This window comes from Saccoglossus kowalevskii, chromosome 1 (assembly GCF_978046115.1).
Source record: "Saccoglossus kowalevskii chromosome 1, keSacKowa6.1, whole genome shotgun sequence".
NCBI lineage: Eukaryota > Metazoa > Hemichordata > Enteropneusta > Harrimaniidae > Saccoglossus > Saccoglossus kowalevskii.
Window position 1 is genome coordinate 21,136,085 of NC_140641.1, and position 22,355 is coordinate 21,158,439.

Below are 22,355 nucleotides of genomic sequence, written 5' to 3' on the forward strand. Positions count from 1 at the left end.
ACATGACAGTAAGTAATTATAGTATAAATTTCTGTCAATATCAGGATTATAAATAAAATAATAATATCAATAATTTTATTTATTTATTTATCATTTATTTAAAATACAATACAAATGCACAAACAAAAACAAAAAATATTATTAGAAAAATAAATTAAATACAATATCACTCAAAAACAACAACAAACATCCAGATTTTTAATATTTATTACTCTTCTTGAAATGTGGTCGTGAAAAAATAAATAAAATGAAATTGCAATGAATTTAACTTGTGTGACAAATTTACAATCTGTGTAAGATTTGTACCACATTGTCATTTATCATAACCTCAGACTAGTAATACAATTTTATACAATACTAGTCTGAGTATACAATACTCAACGACCAGCGTGTGAATTTCGATCTACATATTCCGGGGTAAAACTGAAGCTGTTATTTATAGTAAAATATATGTCTAGAACTCCATAAAGTCGATCGACTCCGGCCCCCAAGAAACCATGCATTCGTCTGTTCATTGAATAAAACGTTAACATAACTGGTCCCGAAAATAAATATAAAATGTCGTATAACTTATCAAGCAAATGAACCGTATTGTAACACTCACTATCAACTTGCTGTTTGGTCTCTATGGAAAGCCGTACGGGACCTTGCTGCGTCAATATAAATTGCATGGTAAAACATATAGCTTCAAAATTATGCTGCTTCTTCAACAAAAGTGCGATTTCCGATGTCTACATTTACTAATTGTAGTAGTAGCAATCAGCGCAAAACTTATTCACTATCGTCGCTAATTAATTAGTAGTTGTCGCAAAGCGAGTTGTAGTAGTCGCGATTTAACGGGTGATGATATATGTTTTACCATGCAATTTATATTGACGCAGCAGGGTCCCGTACGGCTTTCCATAGGTCTCTAACGTTCTGCTGTGTCGCAGTTCGTATGGTTGGTCGACCACTAACTACTCGCCGTCGCTGTAGTAGCGAGACCAAACAGCAACTTGATAGCGAGTGTTACAATACAGTGAAACCTGTCCAAATCGACCCCTGAATGAACAGACTCCCTTTGAAAACCGATCAAAAACATTGGCCCCAATGGAGGTCGATTTGGACATGTTTCATCGTATTGTAACACTAGCAACTTGCTGTTGGTGTCGCTACTACGGCGACTAGTTAGTGGGCGACCAGCCATACGAACTAAAACACAGAACGTAAGACTATTTGACAAACGTAGCAGCTTTTATTTATTTTGCAAGGGGACGAGAATTAGAATAGTTATATACATACATCTCTCTTTGCAAGTATTTATTATTTTATACGAGTTATCTGGATCGGTCTGTGTCCCTTTCACATGAAATAAAACTCGCATTCGGCACAGTCCCCCCCCCCACAAAGGGACTGTGCATTTGGTAAAGGAATTTGTATTTTATAAAACGTCGTCTGGTAAAATCAGACGGAGCCTCGCAGAGACACTAACAAAGAAAGAGTTTACATTTTAGAAATGGTGGAAACAATATATAGAAAAAAACAAATACTCATTTAAACTTCTTGACGTATTCTTTACAATGGTATGGTTTTTGACAGCGAGCATTACAGTGGATATGTAATTAACGTATTTTAATTTATTCACGATACCCATTTATATCATCTGTTTATTTTTAGAGTAATTTAACCCTAAATCAAAAACAGTCTACACAAAAAAGTGCTTTTCGAAATTTGATAGGTTTTGCCCATTATTGTTCTGGTTACAGCCATTAAAATTTTTCTAGTAGAACGACTATCTCAGATTTTCTTCTTCTATTTCGTGAATATATTTCTTATTTATTTCCTAACGATGTTCATGGACCTTAAAATACATTTAAAATGCAAGGTCATATGCAAACAAAATATGGACATGGGATAATCGCGGCGGTGTGAGTGACGCCCTCCGCCGACGACTCCAAATGGTAGTTGGAGCTGTTGGCAGAGGGCGACACTCACGCCACAGTGTTAAAGTCTTTATTGAATGACTTTTTATTATTATTGAGTTAATGGATGGTTGTAAATAGATTAATTATAAACATTGAAAAAACTAAATCAATGATTTTTGGAACACACCAACGTCTTAGATCACATGCTCAACTGAATATTCAAAATATTAATTTTAAAATTGATGTAGTTAATAATTTTAAATATTTGACGTTATTTTAAACAGTATTTGAATTTGAATGATCATGGAAATATGATTTCTGTTTTAAGACGACTTGGAGTCATTTGGAAAATTTGTAAATTTCTATCATACGAGTTAATGGTTGAGGCACTAGTATTTCCCCTCATCACATACCGTGATGTCGTATGGATGACCTGTGGTAGTAAGATGCAAACTCAAATCCAACGTTTACATAACAGAGCTGCCAAGTTAGTCCTTGGTAGGGGAAAGTTTACATCGACATCTGAAACACTGTCGATACTAAACTGGCACCCCATAAACCAGCAATGGTAAATGCACTCAGCGATAATAATGTTCAAATGCATGCATAATATTGTACCATTGTATTTGTCATCAAAATTCCGAGAATCATATATTCGTAAACAATCCATTCGCTTTACTAGAGCTGTGGCAGATAATAATTTGATGTTACCTTTTGTCCGATTAGAAAAAAAAAATACATTTTTCTATAGAGGCATCTCATTATGAAATAGTTTGCCTGTTGAAATAAAATTACTAGATATTTGTATTTTTAAAATAGCTGTAAGAAAATGATTTTAAAAGGAAGTATGTTTGTATTTTATTGTAGGTAATTATTTTATTAATTTTAATCTTGTTAATGTATATATTTCATGCAGGACTCCATTGGAAATCATAGAACTCATAGAGTCCCTTTATACAGAGTCTCTACACGGTGTCAGGCTATCATGTTATGCTGATTAACGTGCAAAACATGTCTATTCAGAGAAAACGCATACTAGTATACTATATGATTAATTATGACACTTTTACTAAGCCAACTCGGCTCTAAAATAATGTATCGTCTAGTACATGTATTCAACTTTGAGCATTAGTAGTCCCTGATGTCGGAAATGGGGCTTACCGGTACTAATAAGAGTCGGTCTCAGTGTACGAGTTTCCACGCGTGGAGACATTCCTGGAAAATGCATTGACTAACCTTTATTTCAAACACTGCACTGCACTGCTTCATGATGTTATAGCACATGTATATGCACATTATTTTTTTTTTATTTGAACAAAAAACGACTGACTGATGGTAATTTTAGACGAGATAAAATCATTAACATACTTGAAACGTATACTGGTACACGTACAGTAAAAAGGAGCCAGGAATTGAAATCAACAGTGTGGTGTTCGCAGGTTATGTGTGTTGATTTATTTTTATTTGTGATACCCAAAATCCTGACATGCAACGCTGTTTCAAATAGATCTTTGGGACACACTCAACACAGGACAACTAGCCCAAGAAGCAGGGGATGTATAAATTTAGAGTGGAAAAAGGGGGAAATTTTGAGAATTAGCTTTTTATCGAATGCGCAGGCAGCATTAGACAGACGTCAGATTCATGTGTGACTTATTGCTTCCCCAAGCTACTGAACATTAAAATCATCACAGAATTTACATAAATGTTTGGCAATTTGCCAACAATTTCTGATCCAGATATCTGTAATTGTTATATTTGATATACAGCATATACGTCAAAATCTACAAACAATATACGTCTAGTGATACAGCTTTAAGCGCCCTCTTGCAATTTAAGACAAATCAATATTGAACACAAGGATTTTTTTTTTCAAACTTCAAGTCTGACAATGTCATACTTGAAAATATTTAATAAAATGTTCATCTCACAAACAAATAATCTCATTTCAAATTACTTTTCTAAAAGAAATGTAAAAACATGCAAAGACATCTTCGTTGGCAGTAAGTGAAAATATTTAGGTTTTTTTTTTAAAAAATGGTAATTTGAGGGTTTTGATATCTAAAAATATTGGTAAGAAAAATTTTGGCTCACACATTCTAGCACAGTAAAATCAGTCTAAACCCTACATCTGAAAACATGCCTGACACAGGTTATCGCACATGTTAACCAGCAATATGCCAGATTAATTTAATTTGATCAGTCAGTACACACTCTTGGGTTCCCCCATCTTGACTGGACGCGATCCACACATGACCCACTGTTTTTCACGATGCTTGGAATTTTAACACAATCTACATTAAAAAAACACTGACTACAACTATAAAGACAAGAGAACATAAAATAAATACACAATTAGTACCCAACTCAGGTCGTAAGATGGGAGTCTTATACTATGCAATGAACTGCCTGAGCGAGGACAACAAGTCAAGAAAAAGTGCTATTTTTTTTCAACAGATCAGGTGTTGCTTCAGTTGTGTGACGTATATTTCAAACTCGACATGACAGAATCCTAGAAAACCCAGGACAGCCCGAAATGTGACAACAGTTTGATCTAGATTTGAATGACCTTAAAGATTTTGACCTAAAAAATCAGCTGACTAATCAGAGACAATTTTTTTTTCGATGTTTAAAATACTGCCTCGCATATATATCAATATACAGCAAAAAGGTGACAGCAAAGAAAAGAAATAAAAAAAAATCGGACTAGCAAAAAGTTCATGATGGCTGCTTTTCAAATAAGAGTTCATTTTACATGAATGCCAACTGAATAATTCATGGCAGTTTTTAGGCTAATAAATACAAAAATGTAGTATCTAAAAAGAACTACTTGGTCTTCTTTTGCGCTGTGCCGATGTTACATTGATTCACCTGAAATTGACAAAAAAAGAATACTGTATAAAATGAGAAAAAAAAAAACTCCCACAGATTTCAGAATATATCTAACAATTATAATTTCAAACATACATCTGTACAGCTAGGATACAAAGCCCAGTAGATAATGTAATGGGTGCAGAAGCCTGCCCGAGTGATTTTCTATTATGATTTTGTGAAATAAGTCTTGAGAGTTGTAGACTTTGGTAGGTAATAGAGTTACCGGTAGTCATGATTACAAGCTCTTATTGAAAAAGAGGACTAACATAACCATTCATTGTTTTATTTTTCTTTAACGCATTAAACACGAGCAAGAGATAAAGATGTGTTCAACCTCAACTGAGTTAGTGTGATTCGTCACAACTCCCAGGGAAATTTACCCCCTCAAACAAAGCAATTGCAAAATTATTTTAACACCCGTTTATAAATGCTGATTCCATGCTGTAGCCGTATTGGATTTCAAGACTGGAAAATACCGTAGTAAAAATATATGAAATAGAACATGTTATATTATTACACAAGACAAACATACCTTTGTGGCAAATCGCAATGATGATAACGTTTCAGAAAGGCTCTCTTCTCTTGGAGAAATATTCACAAACATCAACCTATAGAAGAAAGAATGTTCACATGTTTAGATACAGTACACCTTTCCAACTCATGCCCTTCAAGTAATGGAAGAAATGTCACGGTAAAACTCTTACTCTAAGGGTACAAAGCTTGTGTGTTGTCAAGTAATTTTAGAAGAGATTCTGAAACACATTTGTGATTTAAGGCTCAGATAATTAAACATTTATCATCCATTTTCATACACCACAACTCTTCCTCATTAAAAACATCAATAGATGTAGTAGTGATGACGACCTGTAAACAATGTTCGCCTTCATCACAAGATTAACTCTTTGATATGTATACACTGTTTACACCAAATCGCTTCAAAGCTAACAACATCTGAATACACCCAAACTAAACCACTTTATATAAACATCATCTGCATATAATTAGAGTAGTTCAATGTAAGCATATTTCACATCAATTCATCAGTGTATAGTTAGACTAAAACGCCAGCAGTCTTAACATCATCGCCCTCAGTGGCGCTGGTTTGTCAACAACTAAAGAATGAAATGATGAACATTTTGCACCCCTCTACGGGTTTTCAGTCTAATTAAGAAAAACCCTTGCTCTCTAAATTTGGAAATTTTCATTTCTGAAACAATGTCCCCCACCTACCCAAATAACAGCCAAATTTTCATTTCTGAAACAATGTCCCCCACCTACCCAAATAACGGCCAAATTTTCATTTCTGAAACAATGTCCCCCACCTACCCAAATAACGGCCAAATTTTCATTTCTGAAACAATGTCCCCCACCTACCCAAATAACGGCCAAATTTTCATTTCTGAAACAATGTCCCCCACCTACCCATATAACGGCCAAATTTTCATGGGTGGTCACAACCCTGCAAGTTTGACAGTACTTTGGCAAGTATCGCATTTACCAATTAGTAACTTGTACACTTATTAATAAAATTACCAAATACTGTAAAATGATTTATTTTAGCTGAAATTAATTTTCGCTGAAAAGTTTTTTTGGGTGTTTTATATATAGAATTTAATTTCACTGATTTTTAATGAGTTGAATGGGAAGTATTGGAAAAAATTCGCCATATTTTATTTTCACTGAATCATCCTTTCAGCGAAAATAGCGAAAACAAATTCCAAGTGAAATTAATGTAACATTGCAACTTACGTTTTGGAATTCCCTCCGAGCGAGTTCTGCAAAAGATGTGTAAGCTTGCTATTCCGGTACGGGATGTGAGGTTCCTTATTGGCCAATGCCATGATGACATTACCAAGTTCGGCAAGACTCCTGTTGATATTCTGAGTCTCCTTCAATCTTTCCCCTTTCGAGCCGCTCTGCGAAAGCCGTTCACTGCCGGCCAAATCAACCAGATTCAAGGTACCTACAACAACAAAGGTGCTTTGGGTTAAGGGTAGTTGCATTTACGCTTTGCTTTAATACTAATATTCAATAAATTTTAACTTGATGAATTCAATTAGTGAAAACAATAAAAATTCTACATGATAAATTTAATTATGAATAGAAAAGTTTTGTTTCTGAAATCATCCATTGACAGTCAAATAATCCTACAAAAAGACCTTGGCTGATGAAGCTTCTAAACAATATTTTGTACACAATTTCATTACTGCAGAAGAGCATCTCAGATAAAAGCACATAAACAGTTTGTTGTGTACTGATTCACTAAAATATCTTCTTATTTTTATGCAAATTCTGCACTACTACCGGTAATACACAGTCAGCTGGCATACAGGTGATAATCAAATAAATGCAATAGACCATTTTCCGTTCACTGCGAGAATCGCGCGTTATGCGTGAAATTGAACGTAAAAACAGGACAAACGAAGGTCATAGTGTCGTAGTCGCGTCAAACATCGCGTGGGATTCGACAAACGAGAAAGTATTTCGGGGACATTTCCATGCTTAATAATGTGCTGTCCACATTTGATGATAGGCAATTTCGATTAAGTAAGGGTATTCGGAAGCAATATTCCTCTGTCGAAGATTGGCCGGTCAATGTAAGCTACGAAATAAAGAAATTCTAGTTCAAAATCAAATCGTTCGATTTTTGCGGCAGACGTTCGAGATCTCGCAATTGTACGGAAAATCACCTATTAATCTACTGATATTTACTATATGGGGGCAGTCATCTTAAATATGGCTTGAAACTAAAGAAAGGGACAAGTTGAGAAACTGGTTTTTGAGTTTCCTATAAACCAGAGGAATGATAGCAAACTTTCACAGGCATCCGTTTGGGAAAACATCTGTTTGGACAACATAAGATAACATAACATAACTGCTAATATAATTTGGTCTAAAGAAATTCCATGCAAAAAACACCTAATTACACTTTCCACGGGTATTTGAAACCAAATACATCATCTAACAGGAACGCCGTCGCTGATTGGCTCCTGAGTGGGATGACGATCTTGGTTTCAAAAATCTTACAAATTAGGTTTTTGTATGTAAGAGATTTTTCCACACAAAAACAATTAATTCGGTCAACTTTGTTAGCAGTTGGCCTAAAGTGAACATTTAGCATTATTCCTTTGAATTGTAGGAAACTGAAAAAAACATATCTCAACTTTTCTTTTTTCAGTTTCAAGCCGCATTTAAGACTGCCTCCATATAAAATAAATATCTGTAATTAAATCGCATTTATTTGATTATCACTTGTACGCCCCAGCTGACTGTACTAATAGAACAAATATGGTATACAACTTTATAGAGTTAAAGCAGGAGGGTCATCACCTGGGCACACACGGGAATTGAGTCCCTAGTCACAAGGCTCATGGGTAGACGCTTATTTGTAAACAATGACACGCTACGGCCATCTGACGCATGTGCAGGTGACGACTCCCTCGCTTTAAAGGTGAAAGAACAAAAAACAAGCCTGCAGTGTAACTCACCCTCACAGCTGTTTCCAGTAAGTTCGTTAAACCCCTTCAACCTGATGATAAATACAGAGTGGCTGCGAGACGACCTCTCGTTACATTTAGTGGCTGCTACTGCTCGGTTTTGTGCTGCTGTCTGTAGCAGGTCGTTAATCTGTAATGATACGTGCATATTAAATATAGTTGCACGAGAGTTAAAGTTCCAATAGTTATATTTCACTTTTTCTTCGGACAGTGTCAATTCTCGGTATACCTGTATTACACTTAAAAAAAAGTCAGAAGTTGTGCGCTCAAAGTACCCATTTTGTATGTTTTCATACTAGGTTTAAATAGAAAATTCAGAAAAATCAATTTTGTTGCAAAACTGACATTCCGACTTCAATGAATGAGACAATTTTAACTAACATGCGCCTATATATACATAAACACAAACAAACCATGCATGAATAAGAAACTAGTAAAACAATTTGGAGTCAAAATGTGTTGATACAAAGAAAAATTGTGCAAAATATTGATAACGTTAACACTACTAACCAGCTTAGCTGTGCAAATTAAAGACAATGGTCGGACGATATGTGCATGATAAATTACGTATTAGCATAATTGTACTAAACAAAATTACGAGTTAGAATTGTGAGAAAATCAACTTATGTCGTTCTAAATTTAAAGAGAATAGTGCCAAAAGTCATGATTTACATTTTTAGTCAACCAAAATAGATTGAGTTTACCATCTTGGATAGATCAAACGAAAATTAACATGCAATGCCAATTTTGAGTTGAAGAATCAAAAATGAATGTGTAATATAGTTACCGGTAGGTGACTGAATAATAGAGTTTTTTTAATAATTTCTTTTTTCATGAACAGAACATTCCACTAATAATGCTGCATTATATACCTGTCTTTCATTGCTAAGTGAGACAACGGTCAGATTAGTCACTTCTACTTCAGAGCTTTTACTTCCGGATAACTTTATCTCGTGTTTCTCTTTGCTATTGGCAGGTCCCAGCAAATCACGGATTGTTTCATTGTAGATTTCAAGGAAACAGGCTTCCATTTCATACTATTATAGAACAAAAACATAAAGTCAAATGTACAACCTCAATACAGGGTGACTAGAAAAAGGCACAGTTTAAAGTGCGGTGGTGGTCGTCGCGCAGCGCGTGTTCGAATTTCATGTAAATAAACAATGTATTGTACATGTTTTGTATACGACGCTATGAGTCCCATATCGAACAGGACGCGGCACGACGACTGCCGCCCTTTAATTTGTTACAAGGCTGGTATGAAAAGAATAATGAGTAAATAAGAGCTGCATTGCCAGCAAAGTTCTACAAACACTTAGTATTATTGCTTAAAAAAAAAAAGGCGTCAATTGAATGAAATAAATTGGGGTATCAAACTATACTGATAGCAGTATAACCTTACCCTAAGCAACAATTCTGAATTGAATGTTGATCAAAAGGCATAAAACTTGCGTTCATAATTCATGATGTAATGATACTACTAAAATTGTATCTTCAGACTTTCAAACAACCAGGAAACAACTTCCAAAAGCAGATTCTTAAGGTATACTGTACCTTCCATCCCATGTCTTTCAAACTTTCACAACTGTCAAATATCTGCGACGCTGCCCGAGGAATCATACCACGCGTTTCAGTAGTACAGTTTTCCGGACCTTCCATAGTGAAAGTTTTACCTGAGCCAGTCTGTCCATAAGCAAAAATGCACACATTGTAGCCATCGAGGGCACTCTGAGAAGAAAATGTATAAATGGCATAGAAGATTATAACAAGCAAATCTATAATATTTAAAGTGGAGTGAAAATATCTAACGGCACTTCAGATGGCCAGCTGCAATCTACAGTTATACCACTATTTGCCTCAAGTCCATCGTTTTAAATGTGATGCAGACAATTTTCGTTTACAGAGTTTACTAGACAGGGACTCTTTACTATACTAAGAAAATATTTCGTTGCATTTACTATTAAGGTAGAAGCCTAGTCATAATTTTTCACAAAATTGGTCATAAATTTCATGACAATGTTCATTAGTTTATTATGTACAATCATGAAGCTAATGTTCCATGGTATAATGAAATAGCATTATTTTGTGTGTTACAGTTAAGCTTTTTGAGAAACCTGTCCTAATATTTTTTTAAAATTGCTATTTTTAGGACAATTCAATAAAACACAATGTTAAAGAAAAATTGCATTTTTTCACACTTTTTAAAACCCACATTTTTTAAATAGTTCAGAACAAAAAGTACTCCAGTATTAACAATATATGATTTTTTCAGTCTACGCCACCAGGCTAGATTTTGAGATATTGCATAATATCTCTGCCATAGGAACCTATGGTAAAAGTGTTATAATAGTGTCAAAATGGCGATTTTCCATTGAAATACAACCATTATTTTCTTGAAAAAAAGGCTGGTGACCCCAATATTTTTTTCGGTCAATATCTTTATATTGCCTTGGAGTACAGTTCATTGTAAAATGAATAAATTCTGGGTATTTTACTTCATGAGTAGGCTTCTACCTTAAGTGAACAGTTTTTTTTTTTTTAGAAAGATTATGTTCTTGCATGATCCATGTGGATAGTACAACTTTCCACTCGCTATATATATGGATTTGAACAATTTCCAAATCGACAAGCAGTTCCGATGCATGATCACTACTGAATGAGCCAAGCAGGTTACAGGTGGGTTGAATGAGTCCACTACAATAGGTATGCGAATCATGTGTGAATTCAACAGGTCATTGGCCTATTGCCCTAGACAAAAGAATTTATGTAACACCGGTACATTGCGACCCTAATGGGACTGCATAAACCACCCAAAACTTGCAGTATATTGTGGAGTACTTTATTTTCGCTGGAATAAATTTTCGCTGAAAAGGCTTTTTGGGCGTTTTGCTTGGAATTTATTTTCACTGATCTTTGATGAGTTTAATGTGAAATATAGGAAAAAAAAGTATATTCGCTGGATTTTATTTTCACGGAATCATCCCTTCAGCGAAAATAACGAAAATAAATTCCAAGCGAAAATAAAGTATTCTACAGTACCTTTGTTACTTCCTACTCAACCACTATTGTTTATTACCTGATTAACTTCCGATGAAGTTCTTCATGTAAAAAAAAATTAATAAAACCTGCAACTGACTTCTTACCTGCACAAGCTGCGATATCTCATCAAATACGTCATTCTGTGACGTTTCAGGACTGAAAACTCTGTCAAAGGCAAACTCGTATTTTGAAGCTTTTTTTTTCTGGCCTCCAACAGCACTCTATCAGGGAAAAGATAAATATATACCAGTTAGTTCAGTTCTAACTATTAACATGCAATAGCTCCGCTGTTAGCAATGCACATTTCAATTAAAGAACTGAAGACATAATCAGAAAATGAGTAAATCTGAGAGAGGTCTACCCAAGGTACCTATATGTATCGGAAAATATCGCCTTTTATAAAAACTGCAACAAAATACTCATCAAAATTAGATAATTGGAAATATGACGAAATGAACAAATCTGAGTAAGGTCTACCTGTACTACCTCATATGTATATTATCAAAGCAATTGGACGAAAATATCACTTTTTACCGAAAATGACAAAATTGTACGTCAAAATTAGATAATTGAAAATATCATCACGAAATGAACAAATCTAAGAGGTCTGCCATAGGTAATTTTTAAGAAGTCGAAAAAGAAAAAAGCTGACATGGACGACAAAATGTCAACAGAATACATTCTTAAGTCGAGTCAACTCGTGGCGGATCATTCTGCAATGTTCAAAATGACACGTGTGGACAGCATTGTCATCCAGATTGACAAGTAACACATTTGGATGTGTCAGTGATGGATGACATTGATGGATGACATTGATGGATGACATTGATGGATGACTGCAGATCAATATCCTCGCTTTTAACAGCCTTAGTGTCAATCATTCAACGTGCTTCATCACTAGATACTTACAGTATGCAAAATAGAAGCAGTATATAGACACTGGAGGGGGGTTAAATGTCACGTCATGACTTGATTTGAAATAAATATTATGCATTATTATGCGATATATGCACAGAGTTGAATTTCTTCAGTTCTATAGATTCACAGAGCACTTACACGTTTTATTGGCAACTGTGCACTGGTTCAGACATCAGTAAAAGTAACTAATTAGCAAATTACTTAGGAATAGAAACAGGTACAAGTGGATTTCAAACCCCAAAACTAACTACACACAAATCCAAAACTAAGGCACGCAAAATGTTACTGTGGTCGTCAATTCGTGTCGTACACCTAACCAGCCATAGTCAGCTGATTTGCCGACTATACAGCTGTGTTGCAAGTAATGTCGTCTCCAAAACTGACAACAATTTACTGGCTGTATCATGTGCCAATACAAAAGATCTAGGTGTACATATTTTGCGACCACAGTAATAAACAGTTGTTCAGTTATTGGTGCCATCATTAACATTAATATTTGCTATCTGGTGCCTACAACTAAATACCGATACACGCACTTGGGTTTACTATAACAAATAAAAAAAGATATACCTCTTCAGCTGGTTTTTCTAGTTCGATTGCTTTTTGTTCTCTGTCTGGGAAAGACATTGGGGCTGCCAAGGCCTGGCCACTTATTTCTTCATCAAGGAGAGGTCTGACACGACAGAAGACTCTGATATTACCCTGCAACAGAATTCACACAACAGCAATTACAATTATGGCTTATAGATCTAGGCTCTATGATAATATATGTTATATAATTCAACAGTGTACAACCAGTCATTAATACAAGTGTTACCTACTTTCAATTCTAGAATAGTGTTATGAAGTATTTTCCTTTGTGCTTCATCATCCATGATCTGTGCATCGCGCTCTTCAATCTTGGTTTCCAAAGATTTTATAGTTTCCAAACGTGTTAGGGACTCTTCTTCTTTCTCCCTCAATTTAGTCTCTAATAGTTCTTTGTTACGCTGTAACAGTCAACGATAAAAGAATTAGAACAATTTCCACGTTTCAGAATGACTGAAAGGTCTGGTTGAACGAGCGACCAATAAGAACTTTTGGTGCAGATTGTGTTCTGACTGGTAAAGAAAAAAAAAATCACAGAGAGCTGTTTATAATTAGACCAGTTTAAACTAGGTCGCAGTTTTACAATGGTCAAATTGCACATTTACCCAATAATGACAAAGAACTGATGGTTGGGCCAAGTGTGTGATAAAAGAGAAGCTATGAAAATCAAGCCATGGAATTATAGCCATGCAGTAATCGACCAGCATGGCATACTACATGTAACATGGTAATTGAAATTTGAAATTGAGAGCATACTTTAAGTTATCTACATTGTAAGCCAAAGGATCGTCACCTGCGCACGCACGGGAATAGAGTTCCAAGCGACGATAACACGCACTAAAAATGCAAAGGCTCATGGGTAGACGCTTGTTTGTAAACAATGACATGCTATAGCCAACTGACGCATGCGCAGGTGACGACTCCCCCACTATAATGTAATATTCACCTTCAAACTGCTCAGCTCAGATTCTAGTCCAACTTTCTCAGAGCTCATTTTTGAAATGGAACATCTCAAGCCAGTATTTTCTTCTTTAGCCACTCTCAGCTTAGCATGTAAATCATCGTGAACCATCTCTAACCGAGAGTTTTTGCGCTCAAGAAGATAAATCTTATCCTCGCTATCACTATAGAGTAAAATATGAAGACGTTATAATAAAGCTGTACATTGACCCTCGGTTGCAGTCAGGGAGCACTGCAATTCAGGGACGCCACGAAGTAAGGGAGATAGGGTTCTCCCTTACCAGGGTGCGAGTTTTTGATGATTCCAAGTTAAAATGGAGTTTTCTATGGCTTCCTTGGGGCCAAAAATTACTGAACACAAAATTTCTGGTGAAATTGACGGCAATTGTTAGGGAATGCAGCAATTGGAGTGACATGATATCACATTATTTTGTAGTAAAACTAACTGTTTTATTTTCGTAAATTTGAAGCCACTTACCGAAGATTTTGCTCCAATGAACGAACCTTTTCTTCAGTTTCAGTGGTCAGGCGTTCTTTAACCTGTACAGTGCCCTCCAGCTGTTGCCTCTCTTGCTCTAAGTGCAAGACTCTTTCTTGAGTTTCAAGCATCACTTGCTGCATTTCAGCATTACTGTTCTTCATTGAGTCCACGACTGACGTCATATCCTGAAGACGTCCCTTGTAATCCCACGCTGCTCTTTTGCTGGTTTTACTAATAGCACCTATGATGCATAGAGAAGCAAATTATTTTACCATTTTATTTAAAATCTTGTTGTTTGAACATAAAATCTCGTCGTTTTTTTCAGATGTTTAAAATCCTGTTTTTTTAACCTTTTCACCACCAGTCACAAAATTTCACAAAATAGTCTTGTTTATAGTCTGCATAAAAATTGACAATTTTTAGAGTAAAAACTGAAAATTTACTCAAATTTTTTTTATTGGCTTTACAATTAGGGTTCATTTCCAGAAATATTGAAGAACATAAGAAAAAAGTACAGAAAAATTTGGGCGAGAAAGTCTGGTGGCGAAAAGGTTTACCCTAATATTGTCAGTTTCATTAACTGTTACATTGACTTTACCACATATGGGTTACTTCCGCAATTATGTTATCACTGACTTGAAAGCATTCTAATAATAGAACCACTCATTTAAGGCACAACAAGGTAAAAGTTTAATCCAGTTGGTTCAACCCGGGACAGGTTTTCCACATTTTTCGACTACATTGTAACTTTCCATGTTGGAATAAATATGGTAACCGTACACCATATTGAACTGACACTAGAAATTAACATACCAGAAGCTGATGGAGCATTTGCAGCTTTGCTGGCTTGCGGGCGTCCCACCGCAGACTTAGAGGTAGCAGCAGCAGTTCTTGTAAGTGATCTTGCAGCTGCAGGAGGCGCTTTTGTTTTAGCTGCATGGAGGACATTAATGTAAGATTTAAGACTCATCCATTTGACAAAGTTTAAAAGATTAAAAGAACTGACATAGCTAACTAGACAAGAAATTTTAAAAGCTCTACAAATGTGCTATAATACGATTGATAGATTACAAGCAAAAATGAAAATAAAGGGTATCCAAAATTGTCACCATGGAAACAATGACTGTACCTTTCCGGAAGCATTAAAGTACCTGTGAAATGCCCACCAACATGTTTCCTAATTTAGCACTGTGTCCCACTGAAATGGGCAGCCCATGTTCACCGAGGCGGATTTCAGAAGGGTGAATGACGTCGGGTAAGTGTTTCAAATGATTTGACTTTTATTGTGATCCTGAATATAGCTTTATAGAAACCATTTAGTTGTTACGTAAGACGTAGCAATAATGTTGATAGTGACACGAAAGCGAAGCATTGGACAAACAGGAAATTACGCAGCACTTGCACACTACTAATTGTTTTCATTTTCGCAGGCCGAATTTGTTTAGTGATTGGTGTTCAATGTCGAATTCTCAGCCGTTACCTTTACTTGCAGCTTGATTTGCGTAATAATTTATGGAACAAGAATCTGGGCTTTGGCTGTCAATGTGTTTCAACCAAGTAAATTTTTAATGTGTCATAATTATGACATTCGGAATTTGTATATGTGTTGCTCTCCATTATTTTTGTTATCCAACCAAATTGCCACCATTCACACACTTGTCCTCGTCGTGACCCAAAGCGTTCACCCATTTCAACAGAATATCAATTCATTTCCACGTAGCTGTCGTTTATTTAGTAACTGATTTGATGGTTTTTTAAAAAATTATTTCTTTATTTTAAATGTTATAGTAAAACTCTATAGTTAAATGTTTAGAATGTCAAAATATGTTCTCGTTTTATTTTAATTTTGAATGTTTTTTTCTACTCAGACGATAGATGTGCAGCAACCTGCTAAATAACGAGACAATTCAGGCGTTCAATACAATTTTGATAACCCCGGCGATGATCGACATAGGCGACATAGAGAGTTCTGAGGAAATACAAGTTAACATTTCCACTGACTACCATATAAGTAATTGTGTAGTCCAGACCAATCCTGTTGTAGTGCTTTCTAACTTGTTACCAACTCAAATGTTGTTCAGTGACAGTGTACAAACGTGAGCCAGTGATGGTGACTATCACCGTGACCAGCTAGGCCAGAAAGGACGCAACTCTAACTCAACCCTATGCGTCAAACTTGATATTATGTGTTCACTAAGGTCCATTCTTCCTCAACGAACAAGTACATAGGTGGCAATTTAGTGAAAGATAAGAAAACTGTACAAGAAATGGGCCTCATATACACGTATCGACAATGCCAACTGCCCAGCAAGCCCCCCCCCCCCTCCTTACCAAGGGGTATTTTATGCTTAGAAACATAAAAAATATTAATATTGATGTCGCAAGGAATGATTTCAGACGAGAAAATAGCAGCCATCTCACGAACACTTTAAATTCTACTTTTGGCCACCACATTTGATTTAAAAATTACCGAGATGTATACAAAAACACCAATTCCTATAAAAAGTATGCTCTAGTGAAAGTCTGAAAAAATTGTCTAGATATTGTTTTAATTTGTAATCGTCTAACTATTAATACTCCAGAAAAACGACTAGGCAACCAATCATAGTGGTCGATTTGAACGCCACATTTTTAACCCATGTACATCATTTTGAAACTTTAAGAGGACATGAATGATGTTTCATGATTGAAAATTTAACGACTAGATAATTCTCAGAGCCGTTATAAAAGCAAGTGAATTATTGTGTTACAGCTGAAATAGTAAAAAAAAATCCATTGACAAAAATTGTTCAAGACTATGGGTAAGACACTTTACCTGGTGGTGGGGGAGTGGGCTGCCTCTTTCTAATACTGGTAGAAGCTGGGGGTGTTGCAGCTCGCTTCCGCAGAGAGGTTGTAGGTCCTGGTCTCTTGCCTCTAAGACCAGACCCACTGGTTGACCTTTTAATAGGCCTACCTCCACCAATGGATTTTGGTTCAGGTTCACCGTGATTTGTTCTTGGACGCTTGGCATCCTGCATTTGTGACTAGTAAAGTAAAGCACAAGTAATTGATTGATTACAAATCTAAAAAAACAATTCTTTCAGTAATACACATGACTACATACAGAAATAAGTATCGACAATGCACAGTTTCTCATGTTTTTACTAGTAGGCAACCTTTGTAAATGCTACATATACACACTAAAAAAAATTAATAATTCATTCACAATGTAGTACATACCTCGTTCAAATCATCACTTGGAGCCCTCATTCTTTTTTTGTCAAATGAAGGGATCGGTAGACGACTTGTCGATTTGGGCACCACTGGCACTACTGCAGTACCATTGTTCACCGCCATTGGAGTTCTTGGTCCCTGATGAGAAAAAAATAAATCATTGCAAAACGCAAGAATCACGGTGTATTTTAATTAAAACAGACTAGAACCATGCGACTTACACGGCAGGGTGGATATAATAGTACAAGAGAGATATAAAAATTCAATGTTTGAAGGAGTTTAGTCACATGACTGGCTGAAAATATGATGTACACAAAAGGCCCAAGTTCTGGCTGCTTGACTACAGCTTCATGTCTGAAACATTGCAGTCTATGACAGATAGAGAGCTCCTCAGAGAGCCGATAGAACAGACAAATAAGGAAACAGAAATATGAATGCTATTGTTTCAAGAGTCCAGACATAAACAATGACCACTGGAAGTCTGCAAGCAGTTATCAAGTGTATTCATGGCAATGTGTCAATCGCCTGAATTCATTGTCGCCTGACATTGTTGCCACTTATTGCTCACAATACGCAACTACAGTGGTTTCAATTTACAGCTGTATTTTTAATAATCGTCTTCCGATCACGAAAGAAAGAAGTAAATACGAACGAAATGTATATGCACAGAAAATAAACAAATATATTAGCAGATTGCATGTAAACTCGAACAAAAATTAAAATTCTAGCCGTATTTACAACGTTCGCTCGATTTTCATCGTGAAAACAGCATGGAGAAGGCAAACTGCTGACCTTTTGGCCTACCCCATTCAACGACCGTCGGCCACCCACCGCTGTTGGCGCTGTAACGATTTAGTATCTAAGTTGCATAGGGGAACAGCGCATTTTGGGTGTTCGTGTACTGAATTCGGAAAGCGGTAATAAACATTAAATATGGCTGCCGGATTAGTTTACCGCGAGTATTTGTAATTGATTAATATTTTAGTTATCTTTTCCACATACTTTTTTCAATTTATCCATTTTTTATGTCTAATCTTTCGAGAACATAGCAGATTCTTTTATTTTGCCGATGGCTAGCATTTTTTCTTGAATTCCAAAACAACGTGTGAAAACGCAACGTATCGTGACCGTACATACGTAAATGCATCTTACCGTCCGTCGGCACGGGTGAGTACTGAAGCCACAAATAAAAATGTTATGGGTTTTGTTTTGACAAATCGTCCGTTTTGGCTTTGGGGACAAATCACCTAGTATATTTTCTACATTATAACTCAATTATGTTTTGTACTTGCTCTTCGTTACTCGAATTGCATTTCATGAACGCAGAATAATTTGCGAACGTATAAATCACCGATTTCAAACTTTTTGCATTTCGTAAATATTGATATTGACCAATCTGTTTGTATTTCAAAAAATTGTAACATGTTTCAATTAAATTAAAAAGAGAATAGTAAATAACTTAGTGTGTATTGCAGGTTCATGACATAAATGCTAGAATGCTGTATGTAAATGATATGCAAATTAATATGCAAATTTATGCTAATTAGGGCCGCCCACCAGCTAATTTGGATTGTGGAGAACACTGTTTATAGATTAAAATGTTGTTTGTTTTAACATTTGATACCCATACTGATTACACTGATAACCAACAAATTAATCATGATTGGTTCATGATAAAAAAACATGTAAAATTTATGCCAATCATCAACATAATGGACTTTTTTAGTGAAAGTTGCTATTATTGATGAACAAATTGAATTTTTTTTATTGTACACTGAACTTTTCATGATGTCCCTAAAAGATTCTGGGTACATAGATTGCATTTGTTTACAATCATACCTACTGCTAAAATTGACTAAGTGTTCAAAACGTCATAAAAAGACGCCGCCAAAGGTGCGCGACGCACAATATTTCGGCTAGCTGTCAAACAACTTGTCAATTCAAAACATCGACACGCCAAAGTGAAAAAGTTGACACACGAAAAATAAAAGTTAACTTGCCAACCATATTTTCTCTAAACCACGTCATAATTTGAGCAGTAACTATGATCATTTACTTATACTAGGGCCTTTGAGAGTAGTCACGTTCAGCCAAACTGTTCCATAGTATTATGGGTAATTGAGGGGCAGTATTGAATATTGCTTGTGTAACTTTGCACCGAAAATGATAGAAAGCCTTGGCGATGCTATTCTCAAAAGGGTTTTTAATTGGTAAATGGATTATTGATCGAACAGGTTTGAAAGATTAAAATAGTGACATTTGTACAACAGCTAAGGACGGTAGTAGTCATGGAGTGTGTACCCTGGAATACTGTAATTAATAGTGAACAATTACTCACCTCTGCCATTCTGTTCCCAAAGTTAATCTATAAATTATCAGAACAAAAAAAAAGTCATAAGTATTCCAGTATAGTATCAAACTTTCTCACCAATGCTTAAAATCACTATGGGTGACCCAGTCATTCCAGTTTTTATCCACACCCCATACATGGATGGTAATATATTAAAAAATGTAACATTCGGATTAGTTTTCGATAACTCCTCCCTGGAAATACACAATGGTGTTTCAGCAACCCGGAAAACATTTTTTTGTTAATATCTCCCTGAATGATTATTCCCCACGGAATTAAAAGTCCAAAATTTACCCCTTGGATTTAACATAACTAAATGAATCTAATACAGTGACCCCTAAGGGAGGCCCGTAACAGAAAAAAAGTTGCTGATACAAACTGCAATAACCCAACCCTTCGGAAGCCCATCATCACCCTGTGGAATTTATTTTCGGTGACCCATGGAACTATAAACTATAGTTTATATATAGTTCCATGGGTGACCCCTCCGCCCGGAACAGAAAAAGTTCATTATTTTATATCGATCTATAGTTTATTATTTAAAAGTTCTAATAACTACAAAAAATCAGAAAGTAATAAAAATACAGTAAATAAAGTGAAGGTAAAGGTTCTCCCTACCCAGGGGTTTACACAGGCAGTGCTTTGTATATGGTATTTTTAAGATATAGAGACAGAGCAATGCTATTTTCCATAATTTTTAAGAATATTATGTCTATGTTTTTTTCACTTGAGGTAATTTTGCAGTTTTTCAGGCGGATTTTTCTTTCATTTTCAAAATGTGTACCTATCGGCGCCGTCTGGGCACCTGCCCAGGGGTCCTGGGAATTGTTTAGTAGTGCCCTAAAATTACAGCTTATTAAATTACCCCCCCCCCCCCGGTATGTGTAGGAAAAAACCTAAGACTTCGAGGTCAACCAAAACAATGCAGTTGCTGCAAAAATTACAGTGGGCCCCTCGACTAGCTAAATATAAATAATCAAATTAACCTTCAAAAAAATCAAAATAAGGACTGTAGTTGAAGCATTGAAACTATATAGCGGACATAACTTCTCCAACGCGATCAAAACTTATCTAGATTTTTTGCATGATTCGACAGCATGGTACATAGTTATATTTTGATGGGGACGCTTTCCCGGGAACCTATATAGGTTCGAGTCATAGCTACAGAACGAGCGAGTGCGATTCAATGGAGAAAATAACCTCATCGACCAACCAACGAAACCAAGAGCTACAGAACTGCAGCTAAGGTACAAAGTACCAAGGAAATTACCTTGGATCTATAATGGGCTAAGAATCAACGGATAAACAATAGTGAATACACACCTCACATCATTCTCGCGGCAATATCTAACATCGCTATCTATATCAAACTAGCTTACTCACCTACAAGTAAAATAATGTACAGGATAGTACGGAATCGCAGCCAGTCAAAAACAATACATGGATTAAACACTGAAAATAAAGCGCTGAAATTTCAAATGAATCCAAGCTTCCTGCGATACTTCCTATTCAAAAATGACGTACGATAAGCTGATTGGTTGCGTTGACACAATGACGACAGAGTGTTTGGCGTATATGATTGGCTTCCATATGCCACGCTCAAATAAGGTCGGGGGATTGGCACGAGAGGGCGCTGTCCTATCTGGATGGCACGTTTTTGAAGTCAGTCGTCCGTGGTAAATTATACTGGCAAAGTCTAGGCGACTAGGCGACTTATTTCTATTTAAAGTTTAAATTGAGTAAAAATGTAAAAATTAACTGCGACATAAAAAAAACACCTAAGAGGTGGACCATTAGAAACTTAGAGGGCGATGGCTGAAAAAATGTTTTCCTTCAATTTGTGCTATTATTTTCAATGACCTGTGACGAATTCGTTTTTTATTCCCCGGTATGTAATATTTTCCCCTAAGAAATAGGCGTATTGTTAGTGTAAGACATTTATTTTGGAGATGAATGTAAGCTCTTTCCCACCAATTGAAAATGTTGGTCAAACTGGATTCGAACCATGACCTTTGTATTGGTGCATCCATGAGTGATTTGGTTGGAATGACTGATGCCGATCATATGTATAAGACTGTTACTTGTAACTACTCGTGTGATCGATTAATTATGCACATCTCAAATTGGTGCCTCGTGATACGGGTTGAAACAATTATATACCGTGACTAATAGGATATTGTTTGTTATATTATTATTGTATTATTTCACAAATCTAGACTTCGAAAAGAGACATTTTTTATTTAACATTGTGATTTACGGACAAATGATAAGAAAATTGTCTCAAACACATAAAACAATGTTGTTACATGTTGTCAAGGATCTATAGCTTCATGATTGTACATAATAAACCAATACACATTGTCACATGATTTGTGAGTAACTTTACCAAAGAATATGAGGAGGCTTGTTTAACTTTAATTGAAATCGCTTAACAATAATTTATTTTTTATATGTTTGTGTCTCTACGTAACAGTGACAGTAATTGGAACAGTGGGGTTGTGAGATTATAATGTGGCCCACGGGAGTGT

At 35.8% G+C, this 22,355-nt stretch overlaps 1 protein-coding gene and 1 long non-coding RNA gene across 2 annotated transcripts; both read right to left on the reverse strand.

The window, feature by feature from the left end:
- Positions 1-4,088: 4,088 nt before the first annotated feature.
- LOC146750436 (carboxy-terminal kinesin 2-like) lies at positions 4,089-17,513 on the reverse strand. The gene is made up of 14 exons (XM_085496838.1): positions 17,484-17,513; positions 17,077-17,287; positions 15,075-15,194; positions 14,259-14,502; positions 13,767-13,944; positions 13,054-13,221; positions 12,803-12,934; positions 11,419-11,535; positions 9,830-10,003; positions 9,148-9,312; positions 8,267-8,405; positions 6,528-6,741; positions 5,311-5,386; positions 4,089-4,775 (listed from the first exon to the last, which is right to left on the reverse strand). The coding sequence occupies exons 1-14, from the start codon at positions 17,511-17,513 to the stop codon at positions 4,731-4,733; spliced, it is 2,013 nt and encodes a 670-aa protein (XP_085352964.1). The 3' UTR covers positions 4,089-4,730.
- Positions 17,513-21,343, reverse strand: LOC146750437 (uncharacterized). Its single transcript, XR_014930858.1, has 3 exons — positions 21,211-21,343; positions 19,816-19,842; positions 17,513-17,615 (listed from the first exon to the last, which is right to left on the reverse strand). It is a non-coding gene; the product is annotated as an uncharacterized LOC146750437 (long non-coding RNA).
- Positions 21,344-22,355: the final 1,012 nt, after the last annotated feature.